The sequence below is a fragment of the Helianthus annuus genome, chromosome 1 (assembly GCF_002127325.2).
Source record: "Helianthus annuus cultivar XRQ/B chromosome 1, HanXRQr2.0-SUNRISE, whole genome shotgun sequence".
Classification (NCBI taxonomy): domain Eukaryota; kingdom Viridiplantae; phylum Streptophyta; class Magnoliopsida; order Asterales; family Asteraceae; genus Helianthus; species Helianthus annuus.
In genome coordinates, this window is record NC_035433.2 from 131,791,946 (window position 1) to 131,817,340 (window position 25,395).

General features: G+C 39.4%; 1 protein-coding gene across 1 annotated transcript; it reads left to right on the forward strand.

Annotated features, from left to right (window-relative positions):
* Positions 1–301: 301 nt before the first annotated feature.
* Positions 302–1,831, forward strand: LOC110878519. The gene is made up of 3 exons (XM_022126839.2): positions 302–449; positions 800–1,393; positions 1,461–1,831. The coding sequence occupies exons 2-3, from the start codon at positions 800–802 to the stop codon at positions 1,728–1,730; spliced, it is 864 nt and encodes a 287-aa protein (XP_021982531.1). The 5' UTR covers positions 302–449; the 3' UTR covers positions 1,731–1,831.
* Positions 1,832–25,395: the final 23,564 nt, after the last annotated feature.

Here is a 25,395-nt window from a genome sequence, read left to right on the forward strand (position 1 = left end):
TTTAGTTTGATGTTCTTTTGTTTTACATGACCCGACCCGACTCGAACCGACCTGATACGAATCAATTTTTTTTACTTATATACCTTGGGGCCTAAAATTTTTAAAAATGTTTCGCACCCCCATGAAAAAATTCCTGGGTCCGCCACTGCTTATGATATAAACCTCTTCTCTTACATGTTTCGCCATTTGTCGCATGACGCCCCACAAGGAGTTTTATAACTATACATGGCTAAAGATAACAAATTAGAATGCTTATAAAATGTTGGTCAAACGTGTTTGGTCTTGTGACTGCCACAAAACACACGATTTGTATAAATCGACCCGAATAAAAGCAGATTACTCGTCTCTTTTTATTTTAAATACCCCAACACAATCTTGCTTTGGGTGCTCTCCTCTTTCTGCAATCTCAGGAACCTGCAACAACAACTTGTTCAGTTGCATCTTCAAAGGTGAATTCTGAGTTTGTTGATCATAAACCACTGTTTTATTTTATGTCTTTGTTTCTTGCATTCTTCTTCATCATCATCATCATGTTGTGTGTTGTTTGTGCTCATCAAAATGATTATAAGGTTTGAATTTGATGCAAAACATCGATACCCATATGTTATTGGAATTTCCCAAAGTAAATGTGATGTGACAAAGTTTCTGTGTTAGGGGTAAAGTTATGGAATAGTCGTAAATCGCATCAAGTTCTAGGGGAAAATTAATTTCTGTTTTTGGGGACAAAGATCAAGAACATGTGTTTTGTTTGAAACATGAAGCTAACAACGATGTCTGTTTTCATGTGTACTATGGATAGATGGATAAAGATACCGACGCTGTTTATAAACGAGTCGAGTGGCTCCATACTGAACAGTGTTCTTCTGCTGGTAACGCTTTTGGAGAGCCACAAAAGACGACGCGGGTCGGGCATGAGTACCAGGCACAAATCCCAGCTTTGATGACAGAAAATGAGCGATCCCAGCTAATAAAGTTACCTGTCTGTGAATTTGGTCTGTCAATTCCTGTCACTTGGGTTCACAGTCAACATAAGAACAAGGAAGAAACGACGTGTCCAAAGGATGCGTCTTATATTGTAGGTTGTGACACAGACAATGAAGAGTCTTGGAGCGCAATTGACCGTGATAGTTTTATTCTTGGTTTATATATATTTGGCAAGAATCTTCGCGTTGTGAACATGTTCATGGGAAATAAAGGTATGCCAAATGTGCTATGTTATTACTACGGGAAGTTTTATAGAAGCAATGAACACCAAAAATGGTCAATGTATCGGAAGAAAAGAATTAGCAAGTCCCTTCCGGGAAAAAAGATTTTCAACGGGTGGAGGCTGCACGAGCTTTTGTCTCGCTTGCTTTCTAATGTGACCGACGAGTGTAAAGCTAGTTTGACGCAGGTACTTTGTTTAATGTTTAATTTTCTACACTCAGAAAGATCGGTTGTTGACGTATGGTTTCTTGCAGGTCATTAGAACGTTTGAGGAGGGAAAACTTCCGTTCGAGAAGTATGTATTCATTTTAAGGGATACAATGGGCCTCGATCTTCTTGTACAAGCCGTAGCCATTGGCAAAGGGAAACAAGACCTTACTATCAAGACCCGAACGCGATTAAGAAGCAAAAAAGTTGAATCTACTTGCTCGTCTCTTAAAACAGAAGAAATTGTTAACATTTTGAAGGATCGAATTGGATTAAGCAAAGTACGGTTAAATGAGTTCTTTTGGGCGGCTGTGTAGCCTCGGCTTTTGGCTAGAGGATGTGATGCGGGCCCAAGCGTAGAAGAGCGGGCCATCCGGTACTTGGAGGCCCAAGATCGCGTCACAAAAGGGGCCTCACTGAAATGGCTCTAACTTGGGCTACGGAGGTCCGTTTGGGGCGTGTGACCAGTCAAAACGAACGGGAGAACGAGCTCTATCTTGCTGCAAACAGCCTACGGCGGTTTGGGTCATCGTCCGGGCCGAAAAAACGCTTATTTCTATTAGTTTTTTCCATTTTTATGTTTTTTCAAGTATTTTGGGCATTTTGTTTTTGGGCTTGTGTTTGGCCCGTTGTCTTTTTTAGGCCCGTTTCGAATTTCTGTCATTATTTATATGTCCCTTGAGTGAATGAAACAATCAGACTTGAATTTTGAGAAAAGTTATTTTTCACTTCAAATTCTGTGGCCTTTGGGTTGCAATTTGGGGGTTGGGAAAGAGACACACGGGTATTCGTAGAATCAACGTGTTGATCTTCGTTTATCGTATCACTCACTACATCAGGATGGCACTATGAACAGGCTAGAAACTATGCGTTCCAAAACTCGAAGAATTTAGTGTTTCTTGCACCTGGTGTGACAAAGTTTTCAAGGAGGAATCTGGTCAAAGGAAGTCAATATTTTGAATCGTTGACTGAAGTGCTGAATAAAGTTGCATCTGAACCGCACCTTCTTGAACACGAACCTGGCAAGGACCGCTTGGTCGAGCCACATGAAACATACCGGTCAGAGGATGAACAAGATTTGTTGAAATGCACAGTTGTGGATACCAGTTTTGTCCCCCACTTGTTAAAGTCAGAGAGCTGGCAAGTTTGACTGTTTCTGAACCTGCTGATATGCAAGCGTCGGCTAGTGTTTTTGGAGAAACTGAACATGACATCGCAGAAGAATCTAGCATTGAAGATGTGAATCTTAATAGAGCGGAAAATACCAAAATGGGTCTCTCTACAGATGGGCAACCAGCAAGAAAACAGAAGTTGGTATTCATACGAAAAAGAAAACGTCAAACTGTTGATGATATTAAAAATGACAGCACTCCTGGTAAAGATGAGGATACGGAAGAAGATGCTGCATGTTCTGATAAGAAGCGTACAAGGATAGTGATCGACTTGAACAACCCTCAAGTGGGTCCACGTTCAGATGATGATAACAAATCATCTTTTGCTAACTCCAACAAGACTGACTCGTTGACTCCTCTTGCAAATGGTCAACGACAGAGTAGAAGAAACCGTTCATTGACCAAAAAAGCATTGGAAGCTCTTGAGATCGAGTTTATGAACCCAAAAAAGAAGAGGATAGAGCTAGAGGATGGGACTCGCAGGCATGTTCATGCGAAAATGGGTCGTGTATCAAGTTGTGGTGTGCGTTACTTGGTGGATGGAGTCTTTGATGGTTTTTCCCATATGGTCACTGAATCTCCCAAATGACATGAGGTTGACTTTCTTAACTAACAGCTTGTTGTGGTCAAATCGTACTTACATAGTTATAGAGTGTGCTTGATTTTTATTTAAACATGTTGAGTTTATATTTACCCTATATAATTATTTTCAGTTCAATCATATGTCATAAGTATTAGCGGATATATATTTTATATATATTTTGTATTCTCTGTAAATATATATCCGCTATGTTTGCCTAAGGAAGAAGGTGGTTTGGGGATCCGGAGAATTTCTGACATGAACAACGCGCTTATGGTTGCTCATATTTGGAGTCTCTTGACTCATAGGGAATCCTTATGGGTTAAATGGGTGCATTCGTATTGTATCCGGGATAGAAGTTTTTGGGATGTGCCTGTTCGGAATAACATTACGTGGGTTGGCGGAAGATGCTTCAACTCAGAACACTCATACGTCAACACATTTGGATTAAGCTGGGTAATGGAGCTAACACTCTAGTCTGGTTTGATACATGGGATACCGTATGTCCTTTGAACCTCTTTATTACACCGAGAATGATATCTAATGTGGGGTTTGATATGCGGGTCAAGATTGCGGATATGGTTCAAAATGGTGTGTGGGGTTGGCCGAACTCATGGGTGACTAGATTTCCGATTTTGCAACACTTCTCTAATGTAACGTTAGATCCTCATGTGCAAGATAGGACTATTTGGCGATCTAGAGATGGTAAAGACATGGAGTATAGCACTTATGGAGTGTGGAACGATATTCGTCAGGTTCAAGATCAGGTTGCTTGGGATCGTATAGTGTGGTTTCCTCAGGCTATCCCTCGGCTCTCATGTGGCTTATAATTTGCAAGAAACTAAAAACTCAGGATATTATGTGCAAATGGCGATCGTCGGGTAATGCAAATTATAACCTCTTGTGTTGTTCGTTATGTACATCGGGACCGGACTCTCATGATCACCTCTTTTTTGAGTGCGACTTTGCATCTCAAGTATGGTATGGGTTCGTGAGAAGGCGGGTATGCAAACAATAGGGAAGAAGTGGGACGGCATTATGGACTATTTACTGCAACATGCGGAGTCAAAACGTGCCTCTCACATCATTGGCAAGTTAGTGGTGGCGGCGTCGGCTTACTTTATTTGGCAAGAACGAAATAACAGATTGTTCTCTTCGAATAAAAGGAGTGCGGCTCAAGTGATTGAGGTGATTCTTATGACCGTTAGAATGAAATTACATACAATGAAGTTTAGAAGAACAAGTAACATGTCTCAAGTTTTGAGCGACTGGAGTCTCCCTCGTGAATTACTGATGGACCAAGATAAATGTGGCTGATTTCTTAGAGCGTTTGTTTGTAGCCGTGTGGGCTCTTGTTTTGTCGATTGTGACTTGTTTTGCTTGTTTTTGCATGTGATTTTTGCTTTGTTTGTTGGCGAGTGTACTCTAGCAATGGCATGCCATTCTAGAGAATTGAGGTGTACTCTATTCCTCACTTGTATTTTTTTGGTTGATGAATGAAATTTAACCGGGGTAACCCTTTACCCAAAAAAAATATGTATATCCGCTAATAGATTGTGGGAAGTCTCATCTACTTTACTCTTACAACACCATATATCACATTCGTTGTTGGTATATTAAGTCAAGTCCTACATGCAAAGTCCTTGCAAGCCCCCATTTGTATGCCATAGTAAGAGCATTGGAGTAGACTATTAGGTGCAGTTGCGGTGTGACAAGAAATCGGCTATTCAATTAGCCGAGAATCCCACCTTCCATGCTAGGACCAAATACATTGAGGTGCATTACCATTTCATTCGAGAGAACGCTCTTTAAGGTGAAATCGAGATGGTGTATGTAAATACCGAGTCACAATGTGTAGACATGTTAATAGAAGGGCTGTCCAAATCAAGAATACAAGATCTACGCACGAGTATTGGAATGAGTAAAGTTGATGCTGAGAGGGAGTGTGAAACAAGCAACATCAACTCGGTCTGGGTCGGATAAGGAAATTACTTGTGAAACAAGGAGTATTTTTAATTCCTATTAGTAATATTTAACATGAATATTGAAGATACATGTTAATTATTTTGAATTTGAAATTTTAAGTTTATTGGTTAGTATTTGAGTAGTAGTAGTAGTAGAAGTCTTGCATGACGAGTAATTACTAGTATAAAGAAAGGGATCATTAGAAACTTCAAGAAAACCACTTTTAAACAAGATTTTCGTAAAAAATCATTCTTTTTATATCTTACTATTATTTGTGAAATTTAAAAAGAAAATAAAAAATAAATGTAGATCGACGAGCTACATATACGTAGCTCGTGAACTACATATGTATACCTCAAATGTGTAACTTTGCTAGCTACATGCACTTTTTAGTTTTGTTTTTTTTTTCTTCCCTTCTAAAATACTAACCTTATAATTAAACAAAATGAGAAGTAAAATTAAAAAAAATGATTGGTTAATAGTAGCATTCTTGGTTTTTAAATTTTTAATGGTTTTCTAATGAACCTAGCTCACTCATATAAATAGTTGTTATCTGCCGTTGCAATCTTTAAGTCATTTGAATGATTGAAAAGAATAAAACAAAGGTTTAGTTCAAGTCTTGGGTTCTCAGGTATCAATCGGTTGGGTTGGGTCAGTGTTTGAGTTCTTCCAGTTTAACAACTAATTGAAAGATTCAATTGAAAACCGAAAATACAAACAAGAAATCTCGTAGCACACACTCTCCTTAACTGTTACTCAAGGCTTACTCAACTTATAGTAGGAATTTGTATGACAAAGATCTCATAGTGTTACTAGTGTATCACAAATTAACAACTTCTGGATTGTGGCCGATTTCCTTTAATTCTTGTTCCATCACATGATTTTGATTCTTTGAATTTAATAATAGCTCATAGATGGTGTGGAGGGGATTGAAGAAAGGGCGTGGAGCGACATGGCAATCACGTTAGCATGGTGGTGTGGAGCAAAAAGCACGGGTGAGAAAGTGACGCGGAAGAGAATAAAAAGTTTTAAAAAGAAAATAAACATTAATCAATCAAAACAAACCTAAACTACACCCACCAATCAAGAGCCTTCACCTCACCAACGTATTTGCCCCCATGCCGGTGGAAATTCTCAAGCCCCAAGCACAACGCTGTTCACAAGGCGGGGCACAGGATAGTTTTGTGGGTGTGGACTGACAACAACGCTGTGTTTTCACGCACACACCGTATATCTAAAACAATGATTTCTACATTATTTTTAAGCCTTTAAAGTCACGCAACTTATTAAATATATATGAACTTGTCATTAAACTCATTACTCATTTATATACATTAAAGTTGTCCAATGTACATTTTTTTGAATGGCAATTCTTATATACCCTTAAATTACATCAAATAATATCTAATGTACTCATTAATTGGGATTAAACCCAAGACCTCATACTAAGAGGTAAGGGCCTCTTAATATCATTTTAAAAGTATGAGCATTTTATACAAGATAAAAAAAATAAGTTTACTAGTTGCTTATGTATTTTTTATAAGGTAAGCGAATTTGATATAAATTAGATAACACTAACTTTTTGTAAAAGAAAATAGAAAATAAGTGGTTTTAGCTGTTCCAATTATGATCTATTGTCGAACATGTAAAAGTTAGAACATGTAGCACCAGTGGTCTAGTGGTAGAATAGTACCCTGTCACGGTACAGACCAGGGTTCGATTCACGGCTGGTGCAAAATGCTGTGATGACTAAAAGCCTTGCTTTGGATGGGTCCATCGCTTCACGTCTTCAATAGATGAAACATAGGCTTTATCTGAGCTAACTTTTTTTATTTAAGAATTACAATTTTATTTTATTAAATTTAAAAATGATACACACACATGGATTTAGGGTGTATTAGTTTGCTTTTAAAATATTAAATCTGATTGTATTTTGTAAAAAAAAAGTTTATATCATCAACAAATGAGTGTAAATGAGCAGGATGTATATGAATGTGTGTTCATTAAAAGTGGGAAATCAAAGTGGAAAAGGCTATGGTTATTATTTTAAGTGTTTAAAAGGGCAAAAGAGGTCGTGTATGCGCGTTGAATGATGAATTGATAAATGACTTAATGGTAGATGGTTATTGTGTTATTGGCCCCCCTCTAAAACATGAAATTTATACTAAGTTTATATTTTTTATATATGTTATCTGACCCACCTACCTAAAGAAGAAAAACAAATTTTGGCACCCCTTTAGAACATGGGCTCTGTATGGGGGGATATTCCACGGTCCTCCCAACCGCCGAGGTGATCCCACCTCGCAGACCGCCACCCAGCAAGCCTGAGTCTGGGGTAAATCCGCTACCGTAGGGGCATTGGAAACGAGCAAGACTCGAACCCGTCACCTCCGGGTTAGAATGCGGGCTGGTGGCCATTGGGCTGACACCCAATGGTTACATGGGCTCTGTATGGTCGCCCATCTGCACACCCTTAAAGACTCCCCTGGGTAAATCTTAGTACCTTTTAAGTTACATGCGTCTCTTTATATAAATATATTATGTTAGAATTGGTTGAGTATAAATGTGAGGTTAAATTCAAGCGTTGATCATATGAGTTTTGGGATAAATTGGTATAGGATTCATGTTAAAACAAGTTTAAACAATTTAAATTATTGGAAAATGACATACGATTATGTTGATGCTGAACTAGTGGCATAGGTCCATTGCTCAACATCTTCCATAAATGAAATAAAGGCTTATCAGAGCTATAGATTTTTTTAAAAGTTATAATTTTTTATTTGAGAATTACAAATTTATTTTTATTAAACTTGAAAATGATAAAACAAATAAACTCGTCTATATATAGTTTGCTTTTAAAATGCTAAATCTGGATGTATATCACCACCAAATATGAAAGTAAATGAGCAGGATGTATATGAGTGTATACGAATGTGTGTATACATATACGTTCATCACAAGTTGCCATTTCTTAGGCTATATGGTGTGGGGATCATGGTTAAGACATGATTTGCCACCTAGGAACATGAATAGAAGGCTACACCACCCCCTTGATTGATCCACCATGGTTTGCATGGATTAAACCATGGCAACCATGGTCTTCCTTTCCATTTTTCAACAAATCCTTTCCTTTTTGTTTAGACAAAGATAATAAATAAGGGGCTAATGGTTTGGGTCATGACCATACCCTTAGGGTAGTGGTTTTGGATGGTGGATTAAAGATGAGTTACATGGCACTAACATGAAGGGTCATGGTGGTCATGAGGGTCATGACCACACCTTATAGCCTTAATGCTTACATGATTAAAAGTGCATTTTATAAATACAACAACATGCTTATACAAGTGGGAAATCAAAGTGGAAAAGGCTAGTCATCCATCTTCAAGCTAGGCCTTGGTAGTCACTCTTGGAAACAAACTCTCTAGTTCGTGAGTTTATTATAAATGCTTGTTAAAATATGAATAATGTTGATGATTTAGATGAGTTATATCTTATCAAGGCATGTGGATATGATGAATTGTAAACTCAAGTTTTTGGGGGGTTTTGAGTAATCATGTGGGTTATGCATGTGAATATGATAGAATTGTAAACTCAAGTTTTAGGGGTTTTGAGTAATCATGTGGGTTATTGTTCTGTTATGGAACTATTGGGTAAATCCAGGGCCATCTCTAATATTTTGGATCCATGTACAACAAATAAAAATGGGTTCCTAATTGTTGATTACGTTATTATTTTTAGTGTTTAAAAGGGTCGACAGGTATCGGATATTTGGTGAATGATTAATTGATTAATGAGTTAATGGTAGATGGTTATTGTGTTAGTCACCCCCTCTGAACATGAAATTTATACTAGGTTTATATTTGAGTTAAATGCCATTTTAGTCCCTGAGGTTTGTGTCATTTTGCCAGTTTAGTCTAAAGGTTTCATTTTTCTCATGTGGGGTCCAAAAAGGTTTCACCGTTGCCATTTTAGTCCACTGGGTTAACTTCATCCATTTTTTTGTTAACGAGAAAGACAATTCGGTCATTTTATATGGTCGAATTGCCCTTCTAGTTAACAGAATTACATATAAAATGGTTGAATTGCCCTTCTCGTTAACAGAAAAAATGGATGAATTTAACTCAGTGGACTAAAATGCCATTTAACTCTTTATATTTTATTTATATATATTAATTGGAGAAAGGTTATTGTACAAGAGGAAAGAAGTGTATGAGAGAAGTTTGACCTTTAATTTGCAAGATCAATGGTTGAGATTAAGTGTTTCCCTAATATAGAATTCACATAACTAAAAACAAGGGAACAAGTAGGGGAAAGGGTAAAATAGGAAAATCCAATATTGTTGACTCATAAACCCACTTCCCCCTTGATTTTCAAACAGCTATAACTTTTTTAATATGTTAATATTTTTTTTATAAAAATTACACCGTATTAACGAGCATTTCATTCTCTTTAATTCGAGCAGTCTATTGCTATATTTTTCTTAATTTTTTTAAGGATTTTGAAAATCCATTACGTGATTTTGAATACGTAGTAAGTGCCTACGTGATTTTGAATACCTATTACATGATTACTTGATTTCATTATAGGATTTTAACCCCACTAAGTGATTACATAATTACGTGACAATAGTTGACTATGTAATTACATGATTTTAACTACTTATTTCGTGATTATGTGATTTTATTATAGTATTTATGTGAAACCCTACTGAGCGATTACGTAATTACATATAAACAAAACAAGTAATACATAAAATTTCATATGGAATACCTAATATTTAAGGTATAATCACATATTAAGGATAAATTATATACAAAACATTAGCCAAACCAACCTATAATAGCAACATAATGTCATATATTAGAGATTTAACCATGTAATAAAACATAAACATTCAAGTTCTTATTATTGAATGTGTAATCACATAATAAGCATAATTGTATTAACATTAGTTATAAAAATCATATTGAATGTGTAATCATGTAATGAATTTACACTGAATGTGTCATACCCCAACCGATGGCGGAAACATTGGGGCATGACACTGATCGAAACAGATTGTCCATGAGTATCCATAACAACTATTAATTACCAGATATTTAAACGTCATGTCCCATACCACAATATATCCAAATAAAACAGTTATTACAAATAATTGTCTAAAAAACAAACACTGTTCCGACAACTCAGATTAAGCGTGACATAACTAGACCCCTAGCTTGATTCACCAAAGCACAACATTCCTAGCATTTTAAGCACCTGTCACATACGTTAAAATAAAGTCAATACACATATTGTAAAGGTGAGCATACAAGTTTGATACTATAATAGAGTTCGAAATCGTTTACGCATAACCAACATGTAACATGTAGCAAAGTGAAAGCTAGTAGGTTATCGACAATGAAATATGCACAGACATGACTGCGAGTTGTAGAATGCGCAACACATATCACCACTGTGACAAGTGAGAAAGCCCTTAATGACCCCTGTCCACGACAGGTGCTGAGTCCAAACTATAGTACTATCGTTGCAAAGGTGTCAGGCAACAATCACTGTGTAAACATAACATACAAGCATTCATCGAATAACACGTAACATGCAATAACGGTCAGGGTATAAATAGTGTTTGTGTTGTGTGTCGATTGTGATTTGAATAAGTAACGTATGTAACACCCAAAAGTGCGTAAAGAAAAAAGGGTTTGAGTATACTCACAGATTGTATTTAAGTAAATAAACACTCTCTTGGATTGAAGGGGGCGCTGAGAGATTAGCCTGAATAGTTAACGATAACATAAGCGATAGAACGACACGTTAAACGGTGCGAAAAGAACCAAGTGACGAATGGTAATCCGATCGGATGGCAATCCGGTCGGATGGTCATTCGATCGGATGTCTATCCGTTCGGATGGCCATTCAGTCTGATTGACACTCGTTTGGGGATGGATGTGTTTGTGTATGATGGCTTTAAAGTTTTTGTTGTAGCATTTTGAAAACAGAGAAGTATCTCTACCCTTTTAGGTCGTTCGAGCGGATTGCGATCCGTCCGTCGAGACATTTCTTTGGAGAATAAGTTCACAGCAGGATTGTCACTCGATCGAATGGTCTTCCGATCAGATGGCAATCCATCAGGAACTGATGCTCTTTGAAAATTATAAAATGTTTTAGTGTTGAAGGTCAAGTGCGATCCGATCGGATTGCTGTTCGATCGGACGGCAATCCGATCGGACGGCAATCCGTCCCACAATCTGATCATTTTGAAACTTGAAAATTTGTTAAGTTTTGAAAGTTTTGCGGTTGATCGAGTCAGTATGACCACGTGTTAAAAAATAGAACTCCACTACGACCCAGGTCATCCGATCGAACGGGAATCACCCCAATCCGATCAGTGAACTGTTTGTGATGGTTTGTTCATGTTCAACCCGTAAATCGGTTGTCTCTTTGATAGAAATCAGATCTCGAACCAGCGCTTCACTAGAAACGAGTAGAAGATCTGAACGAGCCCCGGTTCTATAGGTTTTGAGTGCATTGAGTGTAAAAGAGTTGAAAGAAAAGTTAAGAAACTATCTTTCAATCCTTTTTACTTTGAAAAGTTCAGATCTATGCGAAAATAGCGTTAATTCATGTGGAAATCCTTTAGATCTGATTTGTTCTTGGTGGAATGAAGCCAAACTTTGAAGTTCATAGGAACTCCATGATGACATCACCCTAGAACACCTCATGTCACACCCCAACCGATGACGGAATCATCAGGGCGCGGCACTAAGCGAAACAGATTGTCCAGAAGTTTCCATAACAATTATCATTACTATTCAATTTAAATAATACGTCCCATACCGTATCTCAAACAACAAATAAATTATTACAGACAAAAATCCAGGCAAATGTTCTGTTCCGACAACTCAGATTTAAATAAACAACAATTGTTTATCTGCTTCTAGAGACCCTTAATTTGACTACTACAGACAACTATTTGTTGGGCTCTAGAGTTTTATTCTAGCCTCGCTTTCCTAGCAGATAAGCATCTTAAACACCTGTCATATACGTTAAAATAAAAGTCAATACATAAAAATGTAAAGGTGAGCATACAAGTTTGATAATAGCATAATAGAGTTCGAAATAGTTTACGCATAACCAGCACGTACACAGAGCAAAACGAAGCATGTTAATTATCGACATGGAACTATCGATACCAATGACTGCGGGTTGACTGCCCGAGGCAGTTCGCAATACATGATTACCACCGTAATCCATGCAAGTAATTGTCCTTAACAACCCCCGTGTGAACGGGTGCTGAGTCCAAACTATAGTACTATCGTCATTAAGGCAGGTAGACAACATTCCACGTATAAACATAACAACAAGCATTCATTTAGTCACGTAATACATGCGGTAACGGTTAGCGTTTAAAATGTTGCGTAGTGTGTTCGATGTGATTTCGTATAAGTAACGTATGTAACACCCAAAAGTGCTGAAAGCAAAAAGGGATCGAGTATACTCACAGCGATTGATGGATTGAAGGGAGCGCTTGAGAGTAGGGTTAGACTGAATAGTTCGATAGAATAACGATAAGTAACACTTATAATGGAAAACAAGTGTTGGAGAGTCGGACAACTGGTCGATCGGACGGTAGTCCGATCGGACGGCTGACCGTTCGGTTGACAGTCCGTTCGGACAGCTGTCCGGTCGGTCGGTAGGCCGATCGGATGGCTGTTCGAGTGGATTGTTTCTTCCTTAGAGTAGGATGTGTTTGTGTATGATGGTTTGACTTTTGAAGTTTTTGTTGTAGCATTTGAAAGCATTGAAGTATCTTTACCTTTCAGGTCGTTCGATCGGCCGGCAACCCGATCGGCTAGGTACTTTTAAAAAAACAAGTTCTCAACAGGGTGTCACCTGATCGGACGGCTGTTCGTTCGGGTGGCACTCCTAGTGCATCGAACATGTTGAAAAATTCGATTAAGTGTTGAGGTCAAGTATCTCATGATCCGAAGAGTAACCAATCGGACGGTAGTCCGATCGAACAACAGTTCGTTCAATACTTAACTTCAGAGAATAAATTGATTAAGTGTGGGACCATTATGCTAGTCGATCGGTTGACTGTCCGATCAGCTGGTTGTCCGTTCGGACATCAGTCCGATCGGTCAGCAGTCCGATCGGTCAGCAGTCCGATCGGTCAGCATCCTGACCTGATCAGCCTATTCGTCTAACACTTGGTTGTTCTGATTATTTGTCGTTTTATCGAGGTATTTTGACAACGAGTCGAACCATAGAACCCTCGTCTTTACTTGGTTCCCCTGATCGGACAGGAATTACCCAAATCCGGTCGGTGAACTGTTCGAGACGTAGTTTAACGTTCAACCAGAAATCGGTGATCCTCGCGGATAGAATCTGGATCTTAAGCCATGCAACCACCGAGTGATTTGCAAGTCGGCACAAGCTCCGTTTCTATCGGTTGGAAGGCATTTGAGTGTAAAAGAGTTGAAAGAAAGTTGGAAAATCCATCTTTCAATCCTTTTCACCGTGTATATGTTTAGATCTATGAAAGATCTTTGTTTGTTTATGTGGAAATCGGCTAGATCCAAGTGATTCTTGGTGGATTGAGGCCATAACATGAAGTTCTTCAAGAGCACCATGATGTCATCATCCTAGAACACTTGAATCTTGATGATTTCACGGTTAGAAATCAAGATTTAAAAGATAGAAAGGTGTAGGAGTGCGTGTAGATCAAGAAAGTACATGATTTAGGACGAAATCTTACCGGAATCGAGAGAAATCTGAGAAAAGGATGAGCTAAGCGTGCTGGTCGGACAGGGGTTTCCAAAAGTGGAAAGGATGACAATGACAGGGGTATTTATAGGATGCCAAATGAGGAAAGTGCTGGCCAATCGGCCAGACAGCTCGATCGGACAGCCCGTCCGATCGGACAGCAGTCCGATCGGCTGGCTGTTCGATAGGCTGGTAGCATGATCGATCAGCTGCACGATTCGAGTGTTCGGTGCGACGATTTTCGATATTTCGATTTCGTTTGAGGACGATGCGAGTACGATAGAGTTTCCTATTCAAATTACTATTAATCCCAACCACTATATCTAACATACAAGCATCTATATCTCGCACTATCTCTTCTCCACCAATTATCATGATTCGATTTCGATTGAGTTCGATTGTGTCTCGATTGCGATTCGATTGATTTCCACACGTAACATAAATAAGCATGCACAAGTAACACTTAAGGCACACACACACACATATAATAACACCAAAGTTGCATAATTTGAGTTTCGAGTTCGATGATGATTGGATTAGTTCGATTATCGGTTAATTGACTTTATCGCATTGTTACTTCCTACTATTCACAGTCGTAAAACGGTTCGTATCGAGAAATATGCTTCGATTACTTCGATTGTAATTATTTACTCCACATAATACAACTAACGTAAACGTATAATATAGACTAATTACAGTCAAAGAAGTCAAAACAGTAGTTGAGCAAGGGGTGATAGATCGCAATTAGCGATCTTTTCTTCCTTTGACTTCAATCTTGACTTTGACTTTCGGAAACACGGGGTGTTACACCTCAAATCCACTGATTTCACGGTTAAAAGTTAAGATTCGAAGGTGAAAATGATGGAGAAGTGTGTATAGATCATAGGAGTACAAGATTTGGGTTGAAAACTTACAAGAATCACGAGAAATCGAAGGAAAAGTGAGCTTGAGCGCCGGTCGAACGAGAGAGAGCTGTCACATCACTGTTGGTGATGTGACAGGGGTATTTATAGGTTGCCAAAAGAGGAAAGTGCGCATAGGTGACGAATCAGATGGCACTTCGATCGGATGGCCATCCGATCGAATGGTTATCCATTCGGATGACCATTTGATCGAATGGTCATTCGATCGAAGTGGCCCGGCGAGTTGAGTTTCGGCGTTTCGTTTTGTGTTTTGAGCGTTGCGATGCGTTTATGCGAGGGTCGATTAGGCAATGCGATAAATTAAGAATAACCACACAAATACTATATCTAACATACAATCATCCTAAATAATTTGCGTTTATTGTTTGCGATTAGATTGCGTTGGGATAGAGTTGCGATTGCGTTTTGATTAATCACCATATACATAAAGTAAACCTGCACAAGTAACACATAAATAGCACACACACACGTAAAACAATATCCAGAAGGCATAATTCGAGTTGCGAATGCGACTGCGATGCGATTAGCGATAGATAGACTAGCGATTAACATGCGATTAAACCTCGATTATTTATAGATACTCCACATAATACAACTATAGCAAATAAAATAAAAGATTTGATTACTGTTGTTGTTGTTCTTTCTCTTGCGGCGGGAGGACTTTGAAGCTTGCGGTGCGGCGGCGGTTTCAGGGTTGGGAGCAGCGGTAACTTGGTGAAGATTCTTGGAGTCTTTATCAAAGTAACCAGCCCGAACTCGCTTATCATTAATCTCGGCAGCGAGCAAGAAGGTCTCTTCAATAGTTGTCGTCTTCGCGGCTTGAACGAAATCAGCCACGCAATCCGGTAGAGCACGGATATACTTCTTAATGGTGATTTCAGGGGTAGTAACTTGACCTGGGCAAATGATACTCAGCTGCTTGAAGCGGGCAGTCAGACCAGCATTGTCGCCACCCTCCTGTTTGATATGCTAGAACTCGTCCTCCATCTTTTGGAGCTCGTGGGGAGGGCAGAACTCTCGCATCATTGTGTCCTTCAACTCATCCCACGTCAGCCCGTAAGCTGCATCATTTCCGCGCTTGTTTCTTTCGGTCGTGCACCAATCTAGAGCTCGGGATTGGAAGGCGCCGATGGCGTTAACAGTGCGAAGGTTTTCTGGACAGCCACTCTGGCACAGGGTGACTTCGATTGAATCAAACCATTGAAACATAGTCGTTTGCCCGTCTTCTCCGGTGAATTCCTTGGGTTCGCAGGCTTTGAACTGCTTGAAGCTAAAAGCAGACTTAGGAGAATCAGTCCTGGACTCTTCAGAAGACTTGCTAGCATTTTCATTTAGCTCGCTGACAATCTGCGGAACGACTCTCGCCATCTGCTTTGCGACGAGAGCAGCGATGCGCTTGTCTTCATGATTACGACGAGTAGCGCGGGAAGTGCGCGATCCAAATAATGACATTGTCTGCATCAGACATCGCCATAGGACTCAGACACAAATTTCGATTAACCCCAGTATAGACTCTCGCTCTGCTCTAAACTACTTCGTATAAAGCTCAGGAACACAATTAATCATATAAACACATATTCACGTAAACACATAACCACAGAAACACATAGGCACGTAGAGCACAGAAGCATGTAAACCACAGAAACCACACTATATTTTGCACGTATTCACCTTCCTATATTCCACGTATTCGCCTATCCTTCAAAGCTGCGTAAACCGATCGAGAGTTGCGAGTGCGAATAGCGAGATAGCGAGTAGCATAGCATGCGATTTGTTAACTTTTTGAGATAGATGTGTAGTGCGAGTTGTGTGTGTCGATCAAAGCGAACAGCGAAAAGCGTATAAATCACCAAAAATCGAAACACATAAACAGATAAAACCACATAAACATGTAAAATCCACATAAAAGCGACAAATATCAGAGTTAGTAGCAGCGAAATCCAGAATCGAAACACATAAAATCAAGAATAGATTGTCTTGGCTTTCGTCGGAACATGTCTACCAGCCAAGGTGATTCGACTATTCACAAGGACTTCGAGTACACACTTTGGCCTTCTGAACTATGCTCTCGCCCCGATTTGGGCGAACGACACACATCCTTCCTGTTACGGTGTGACTCGAGTCGTTGGAGTCCGTTGAGACCTTGGTGAGAGTTTTGTAACACCAAAATAGAGAACGGGACAAGTCGTCAAGGTTAGGGTTTCACCCCTGACTTAATAACTTCGTTCCTGTTTTGATGAGATAGAGAGGAAAATTTGCGTCGAAGTATGGATTTCACTCCTGATTCAACGCAAATTCTCTTGTTTATAGTAAAAATGCGGGTCGAACAAGCGACTCAGTCGAGAGTTTACGGTTTTCATGAGTTTACGGTTTTCACACCTAATCTCAACCTAATCACTCGTTCATTTTCGAAAATAGTGTGCAGTGATAGTGTTCAGCGAGTGCGAGCGAGAATAGCAAGTAAGCTCGTACAAAACCCCTACAGGGTATGCACAAGTCGGTCTGTTGGTACTTAGACTATAGACTAGGTCGTTTCTAAGACATCGACCCGGAGTAGGTCGAGTCTTGCCTAATTCCTTATAGTTATGGCTCTGATACCAATCTGTCACACCCCAATCGATGGGGGAAACATCGGGGCATGGCACTGAGCGAAACAGATTGTCCATGAGTATCCATAACAACTATTAATTACCAGATATTTAAACGTTATGTCCCATACCACAGCATATCCAAATAAAACAGTTATTATAAATAATTATCTCAAAAACAAACACTGTTCCGACAACTCAGATTAAGCGTGACATAACTAGACCCCTAGCTTGATTCACTAAAGCACAGCATTCCTAGCATTTTAAGCACCCGTCACATACGTTAAAATTAAAGTCAATACACATTGTGTAAAGGTGAGCATACAAGTTTGATACTATAATAGGGTTCGAAATCGTTTACGCATAACCAGCATGTAATATGTAGCAAAGTGAAAGCTAGTAGGTTATCGACAATGAAATATGCACAGACGTGACTGCGAGTTGTAGAATGCGCAACACATATCACCACTGTGACAAGTGAGAAAGCCCTTAACAACCCCTGTACACGACAGGTGCTGAGTCCAAACTATAGTACTACCGTTGCTAAGGTGTCAGGCAACAATCACTGTGTAAACATAACATACAAGCATTCATCGAATAACACGTAACATGCAATAACGGTCAGCGTATAAATAGTGTTTGCGTTGTGTGTCGATTGTGATTTGAATAAGTAACGTATGTAACACCCAAAAGTGCGTAAAGCAAAAAGGGTTTGAGTATACTCACAGATTGTATTTAAGTAAATAAACACTCTCTTGGATTGAAGGGGGCGCTGAGAGATTAGCCTGAATAGTTAACGATAGCATAAGCGATAGAACGACGCGTTAAACGGTGCGAAAGAACCTCGAAGATGATATTCCTAAGACTGCGTTTCGTACTCGATATGGGCGCTACGAGTTCGTAGTCATGCCTTTTGGCTTGACCAACGCACCTGCAGTGTTCATGGACCTTATAAACCGTGTGTGTAAACCTTATTTGGATCATTTTGTGATAGTCTTTATTGATGATATTCTTATTTATTCTAAGTCTAAAGCCGATCATCCTCGCCATCTACGTCTTATGCTTGAACTTCTACGTGGTGAACGCCAGTATGCTAAATTTTCTAAGTGTGAGTTTTGGATTGATGAAGTGCAGTTTCTTGGGCATATTGTTAGTAGTCAAGGTATTCATGTTGATCCTTCGAAAATCGAGGCAGTGAAGAATTGGGGTACGCCTAAATCTGTGTCTGAGATTCGTTATTTTCTAGGATTGGCGGGTTATTACCGCCGATTCGTCGCAGATTTCTCAAAAATCGCTGTTCCTCTTACTACCCTAACCCAAAAGGAGAAACCTTTTGTTTGGGGTCCCGAACAAGAGGAGTCCTTCTAGACTCTCAAGAATCTTCTATGTAATGCTCCAGTTTTGACTCTTCCTGATGGTAATGACGATTTTGTGGTATATTGTGATGCCTCGAACCGCGGATTGGGCTGTGTGCTCATGCAGCTGGACAAGGTTATTGCTTATGCCTCACGTCAACTCAAGGTACATGAGAAAAACTATACTACTCATGATCTGGAGCTTGGTGCAGTTGTTTTTGCGTTAAAGATCTGGCGACACTACCTTTATGGTACTAAGTGTGTGGTCTTGACCGACCATAGGAGCCTTCAACATATCTTTGACCAGAAGAAGCTAAACATGCGACAGAGGCGTTGGGTGGAATTGCTTAACGACTACGACTGCGAAATTCGCTACCATTCGGGCAAGGCGAACGTAGTAGCCGACGCTCTTAGTCGTAAGACTCATGTAAAGTCTATCCGTATATCTAGTGGCCTAATTGCTTGTATCCGTGAAGCTTAGTTTTCGTCAGCTAATGAAGGAAGTCTATCTGTTGAAGTTCTTGGCGCTAATGTTAATCAACTCGAAACTAAATCTGATGGTCTTTAAACTATCTAAATCGCATATGGGTGCCAGACCGCGATAATCTCCGTGAGCTCATTATGACTGAGGCTCACAAATCCTGTTACTCTATCCATCCGGGTGCCGGTAAGATGTACCAGGATTTGCGTACGATTTATTGGTGGCCTGGCATGAAGAGGGACATTGCTGTATATGTGTCTAAGTGCCTTACTTGCTCGAAGGTAAAGGCTGAACACCAGCGTCCTTGGACTCTTAGATCAACCTAAGATCCCAGTTTGGAAATGGGATAGCATTGCTATGGATTTTGTTACTAACTACCCCGTACCTCTAAAGGCCAAGATAGTATCTGGGTGATTGTCGATCGTTTGACCAAATCAGCTCACTTCCTTCCTATTCGTGAAGATTACAGAGTGGAGAAACTTTCTAGGATCTATACCGATGAGATTATAAGCCGTCATGGCATTCCTCTTGACATAATCTCTGACCGTGATGGTCCTTTTACTTCACGTCTTTGGCAAACATTTCAGTCCGCTATGGGTTCGCACTTGAATCTTAGCATGGCCTTTCATCCTCAGACGGATGGACAGACCGAGCGTACTATTCAAACCTTAGAGGACATGCTCCGTTCTTGTGTTAACGACTTTGGTGGTAAATGGGATGTACATTTACCATTGATAGAATTCTCGTACAACAATAGCTATCATTCCAGTATCCAGATGGCTCCTTTCGAAGCTCTGTATGGACGGAAATGCCGATCCCCTCTCAGCTGGCATGAGGTTGGGGAAAAGCAGTTCACTGGCCCTGAGATTATTCAAGAGACAACGGATAAGATTCTTCAGATCCGTGATAACTTGATCAAGGCTAGGAGCAAACAAAAGAGCTATGCTGATAAAAGGCGCAAGCCTCTGGAATTTGTTGTTGGAGATCGAGTTCTTCTCAAGGTATCTCCCTGGAAGGGAGTAGTTCGCTTTGGTAAAAAGGGGAAGCTCGCTCCTCGCTATGTGGGTCCTTTCGTGATACTTGAGAGGATTGGCAAGGTGGCATACAAACTCGATTTTCCACAGGAACTAAACAATGTGCATCCAGTTTTCCACGTGTCTAATCTACGAAAATGTCTAGCCGATGAGGAATGACAGGTTCCTCTTGAAGACTTGCAAATAAATGAAGCTGTCCAATTTGTGGAGAAACCGGTCGAAATCATGGATCAAACTGTCAAGCGTCTGAGGCGCAGCAAAATTCCCATTGTTAAGGTTCGATGGGAAGGAAAGCGTGGTGCCGAATTCACTTGGGAGCTGAAAAGTGATTTGAAGGCCAAGTATCCGCAGCTCTTCGAGCAGTCTTCATCTAAGATTTCGGGGACGAAATCTCCTAAAGGAGGGGCGACTGTAACGCCTAGCGTCCCTAAACTTTAGACTTTTGGCAAGATCAGTCCCTGAACTTCTATTAATTGGCAATTTTGATCCCTGTTGTTATGTGATGTTGATACTTTGGTAGTTTTGGTGTGAATCTTATTGATACTTGAAGCTTAACACTATGATGCTTGATTCTTTATTCTAGATACTTGATTCATGATACTTAAATTACGAGACTTGATACTTAATCTAGATACTTGACTCTTGATGCTTAATCCAGACACTTGATTCTTAATGATTAAACTAGATACTTGATCCTTAATACTATGAAATCTAGATTCTTTATAATGATTCTTGATACTTGATACTTGGACTCTTGATTCTTGATACTTGAGAGACTATGATTCTTGACTCTTGAAACTTATTTGGCGCCACACTATTGAGACTCGTGAAACTTGATTCTAGGTTAAGCGAGATACTGGAGTCTTGTCACTAGCGGAATCTATGAAACTTTATGTTTATAATGTAATCTAGTTACGAGATACTTTTACCCAAACCATACGCAACGCAACGCTTAATCTAACTCGCCAATCAAAGACGAGAACGCGGAAAGGTTGTATTGGCCAGAGTGGCAATCCGATCGGATTGCCACCCGATCGGATTACAACCCGACCGGATGACCACCCGATCGAGTGGCCACTCGATCGGAATGCCACCCGATCCGTTGCACTTTTTCTTCTTCTCTTCACTCTCACACTATAAATAGGAGCTGTCACATCCGTCCTTCACTGATGTGTCAGCCCTGCTCGACTCATACGCACAAGCACCTTTCTCCTCCATTTTCTTGACGATTTCGGTACGTTCCAAGCTAGATCCTTGTACTTTCTTGATCTACACTTCATCCTCTACATGATTCACCTTTGAAATCACCTTTTTCACCATGAAATCTCTCGGATCTGAGATCTTGAAGATGATGTCATCATGATAGTTTGTACAAACTACTAAATGATGTCATTCGTTGAAAGATCTAGCTAAGATCTAAGTGATTTCATCCGTTTTTCATCAAATCTAAACTAGATCTAAGAGTTTTGATAATAAAACTTAAGTTTTTCTTCATCTTTTACTGCAATCGGTGGAAACTGAGTCTAAACGGACTGTAGACTTGATAAATAGTCTAAAGTCGGCTTGGATCTGGGTTATTACCAGCAAGGACGAGCATGGGACGGATCCTGACATAAACTTATTAGGGACAGACGACTGACCGGACAGGGGTGATTCCCACCCGATCAGGATGCCTGTGTACTGGAAAGTTTACCATTGTCTCAATACGTGTCATGCCATCACCATTAAGCTAGAAACTTAGAGAACTTACAAAATGGCAAACCAAGAACAAGGGTCGCCCGATCGAGCGGCAACCCGGTCGGACAGCCGTCCGATCGGACAGCCACCCTATCAGGTGACACTCGCCCTTTTACTTTGAAACTTTGAAACTCTTCAACACTTAGAACCTTTTTAAACATGGAAACCTTGGAAACTTTGATCGAGTGGCAACCCGATCGGACAGCCGCCCGATCGAGCAGCCACCCGATTGAGGTGACCAAAGCACTTAACACCCGAATCGAGTGGCAACCCGATCGGACAGCCGCCCGATCAGGCAGCCACCCTATTTCCCTCACTTTTGAATTTCAAATTAAGTGGCAACCCGATCGGATGGCCATCCGATCGGGCAGCCATCTGTCTCCTCACACACATCTGTCACCCGACCGATTGGCACTCCGATCGGACAGCCATCCGATCCAGTGACTGATTTGACACTTTGTGCATCTCGTTACTCTGCCCGACTCTTATCCGTTATAATCTAATCAGGCTAATTCTAAAAGAGCTCCCTTTGATCCAATAGTAGTCTATACTGTTAAGCAATCACTGTGAGTATAGTCGATCCCCTTTTTACTTTAAACTTTTGGGGTGCAACATGTATTCTACGAAACTTACACTTGAATCTCTTGAAACTTGAACTTTATCCTATGTGTATGTGAAACTTGTGATTTTTGATTCTTGATTCTTTGTGTTATGTGACGTTTAATCCAGAGTGTGTAGTTCTGCCTTAACAATAGTAGCGCTATAGGAGATGCACCTCTCCCATTATTCTCAGGGGGTATTGTTAGGAGGATTCTAGTTTATCTTGATTCTTGGGTAAACACTAAAGCATCGGGATACTTGGACTATCACTGCGTGGACTGCAACACTAGCACGGCTGAAACTATTTTCTTGCTTACATTGTGGATACAAATTGTTTTTAATCTATTATTCTATTATCAAACTTGTATACTCGCCAATACTTTTGTTTTGATATTTTAATACATGTTGCAGGCTGATAGGTTGCTGTGGAACTCATGGAAAACAAGCTAGGATGATGCCTAGAAACGTCACTTAGCTAATCTAAGACTTTGAACAATGTTTGATGATGATGTACTTTGATACTTGTTTTTTATGGATGTTTATTTTAGACAATTCTGCATGAAATCAAATTAACTATTATCGAAATATCTCGTTTTATGGAATTATCATGAGCAATCTGAACGCTTAGTGCTCGCACCCCGATGTTTCCGCCATCGGTTGGGGTGTGACAACTTGGGCCCTTCAAGTTTAACTTTCAATTACATACTTTTTTTGGGAAAAAGGCCACAAGATTTTACTTCGCCTTAGGCCACCAAAATGGTTGAGCCGGCCCTGAACATAAGGGATCATGATAGCAAAGTTTTGGGGCATTACACATAAGGACCATCCATGTACTTTACACTACTAATTATTTGCCCCTAAGGGATAAGAGCGTTATCCCACAGTCGTATTCACATATAAAGGCGTCATATCACCCATCTTTATTAAACTTTTTTAGTTAAACCATTACATATTTTAAAGGGATTAGTTAGTTATAGTTTCAACGCCTACGTGTCAATGACTTGACATAAACATTTTCCTTCACCAGCTAAACTAGTACAAATAGTCTATATGTCCCAACTTTCCTTCAAATTTTCACACTCTACGTATGGGAAATCAGGCCCATGATCAAACCCACAAACACCGGATGAATGAACTCGTTCAAGTCTTTTTATTTATCAATGAAAAGCACACCAATACAATAACTTTAACCCTCTATTTGTACTAAACTTGTTCTAGTCCTAACCTGACTCAAACTCTAATTATATAAAGAGTACATTACAAGTTTTGTCCTTTATGTTTACACCAAATTGCAGGCGCTGTCCTTTAGCGCAAAAGTTGACAAGTTTTGTACTTAATGTTCCAAAATCTTGCACGTTATGTTCTTTAGGCCAAGCTCAGTTAGATTTTTTTGTTAAGTTTGGTCATGTGCCTTGCACTTGAGGGCATTTTTGTCATTTCATTTTCAGAGACTATTTTTGTGTAAATAACTTATATGTAAATAACCCACTCCACGCCACCACCACCACCACCACCACCACCCAATTCACCACCATCCACCCCTATTCATCATCTTTCTGAGTTAAACCCCAAAATTAAACTCTAAAAACCCTAACACAGCAATTTCAGAACCTGTTCATCAATATACCTATTTCAGAATCAAACACCCAAAATTAAACTCTAAAAACCCTAACACATCGGAACCTGTTCATCAATACACCCATTTCAGAATCAAACACCCAAAATTAAACTCTAAAAACCCTAACGCATCAGAACCTGTTCTAAAAACCTGATGCGCCATTAGTGTTCAGTAACTTCAATCATAATTAAATATACCAAGCCTTTCTTCATCTCATCCCAAAACTCCTTCTCAGCCCTCAAGTAATATGTTACATAATATGCAATGAGATTGCGCGCATCACATGATGTGGTCTAATGTGGTGCCTTTTGTAGTTTACCGGTATTTGAACAAATTAGATCTTTAACTAAACAAATCGGACTATAGATGATGAGAATATATTATATATTATATATTATATATTATATTTTAGCGTTTAAAGGTTCACAAGTTAAAATATTAGTTATATATATATATATATATATATATATATATATATATATATATATATATATATATATATATATATATATATATATATAGGCTAATTATAATGAGAAAACCCATTCCAGTTGAGAAAACCCAAAAAACTCTCACATATGGCTAGGATTGATCCATGTTTGATATTAGATTGAGAGGAGATAAGAGTATAATTGTCATTTTCTTTTAACCTTTTGAGTGTTGAAGATGTGTTCTGCAGACTTTTCTACTTTTCTTCTTCTTGTCATGCTTTTCATTTAATACCATTGTACTTGTTTATCTCTCACATGTATCTCATGTCTTCTCTTTTGTTGTATCTAGATATTCATATCTCTCATCTCACATCTCATTTATTCGAACCAGAGAGTGGAGTGAAAGAAAGAAACCATACTCACCATTGAAGAGTTTTTGCATTTAACATGGCTGATTTGAACAGCCAACAACCTCGAACTGTTGCCGGTGGTACGGGGACACTGAATGATCATCCGGGTTCACCCTTAAATGTTGTCCCACATAATCTTTTACCTGATTTTGCATTTAATGAAGATGAAGATGCATTGGGTGAGAGTAGAGTTGTTGAAGATCCTGAACCTATTTCTTCAGAGTTTCCAGGTGAGTGATACTTTTTTTTCAGTTTTATTATGCATACGAGTAGTTCTGTAAATTAAGGTTTTCTTGTTTAGATTTTGATTGGATTCTTCTTAATT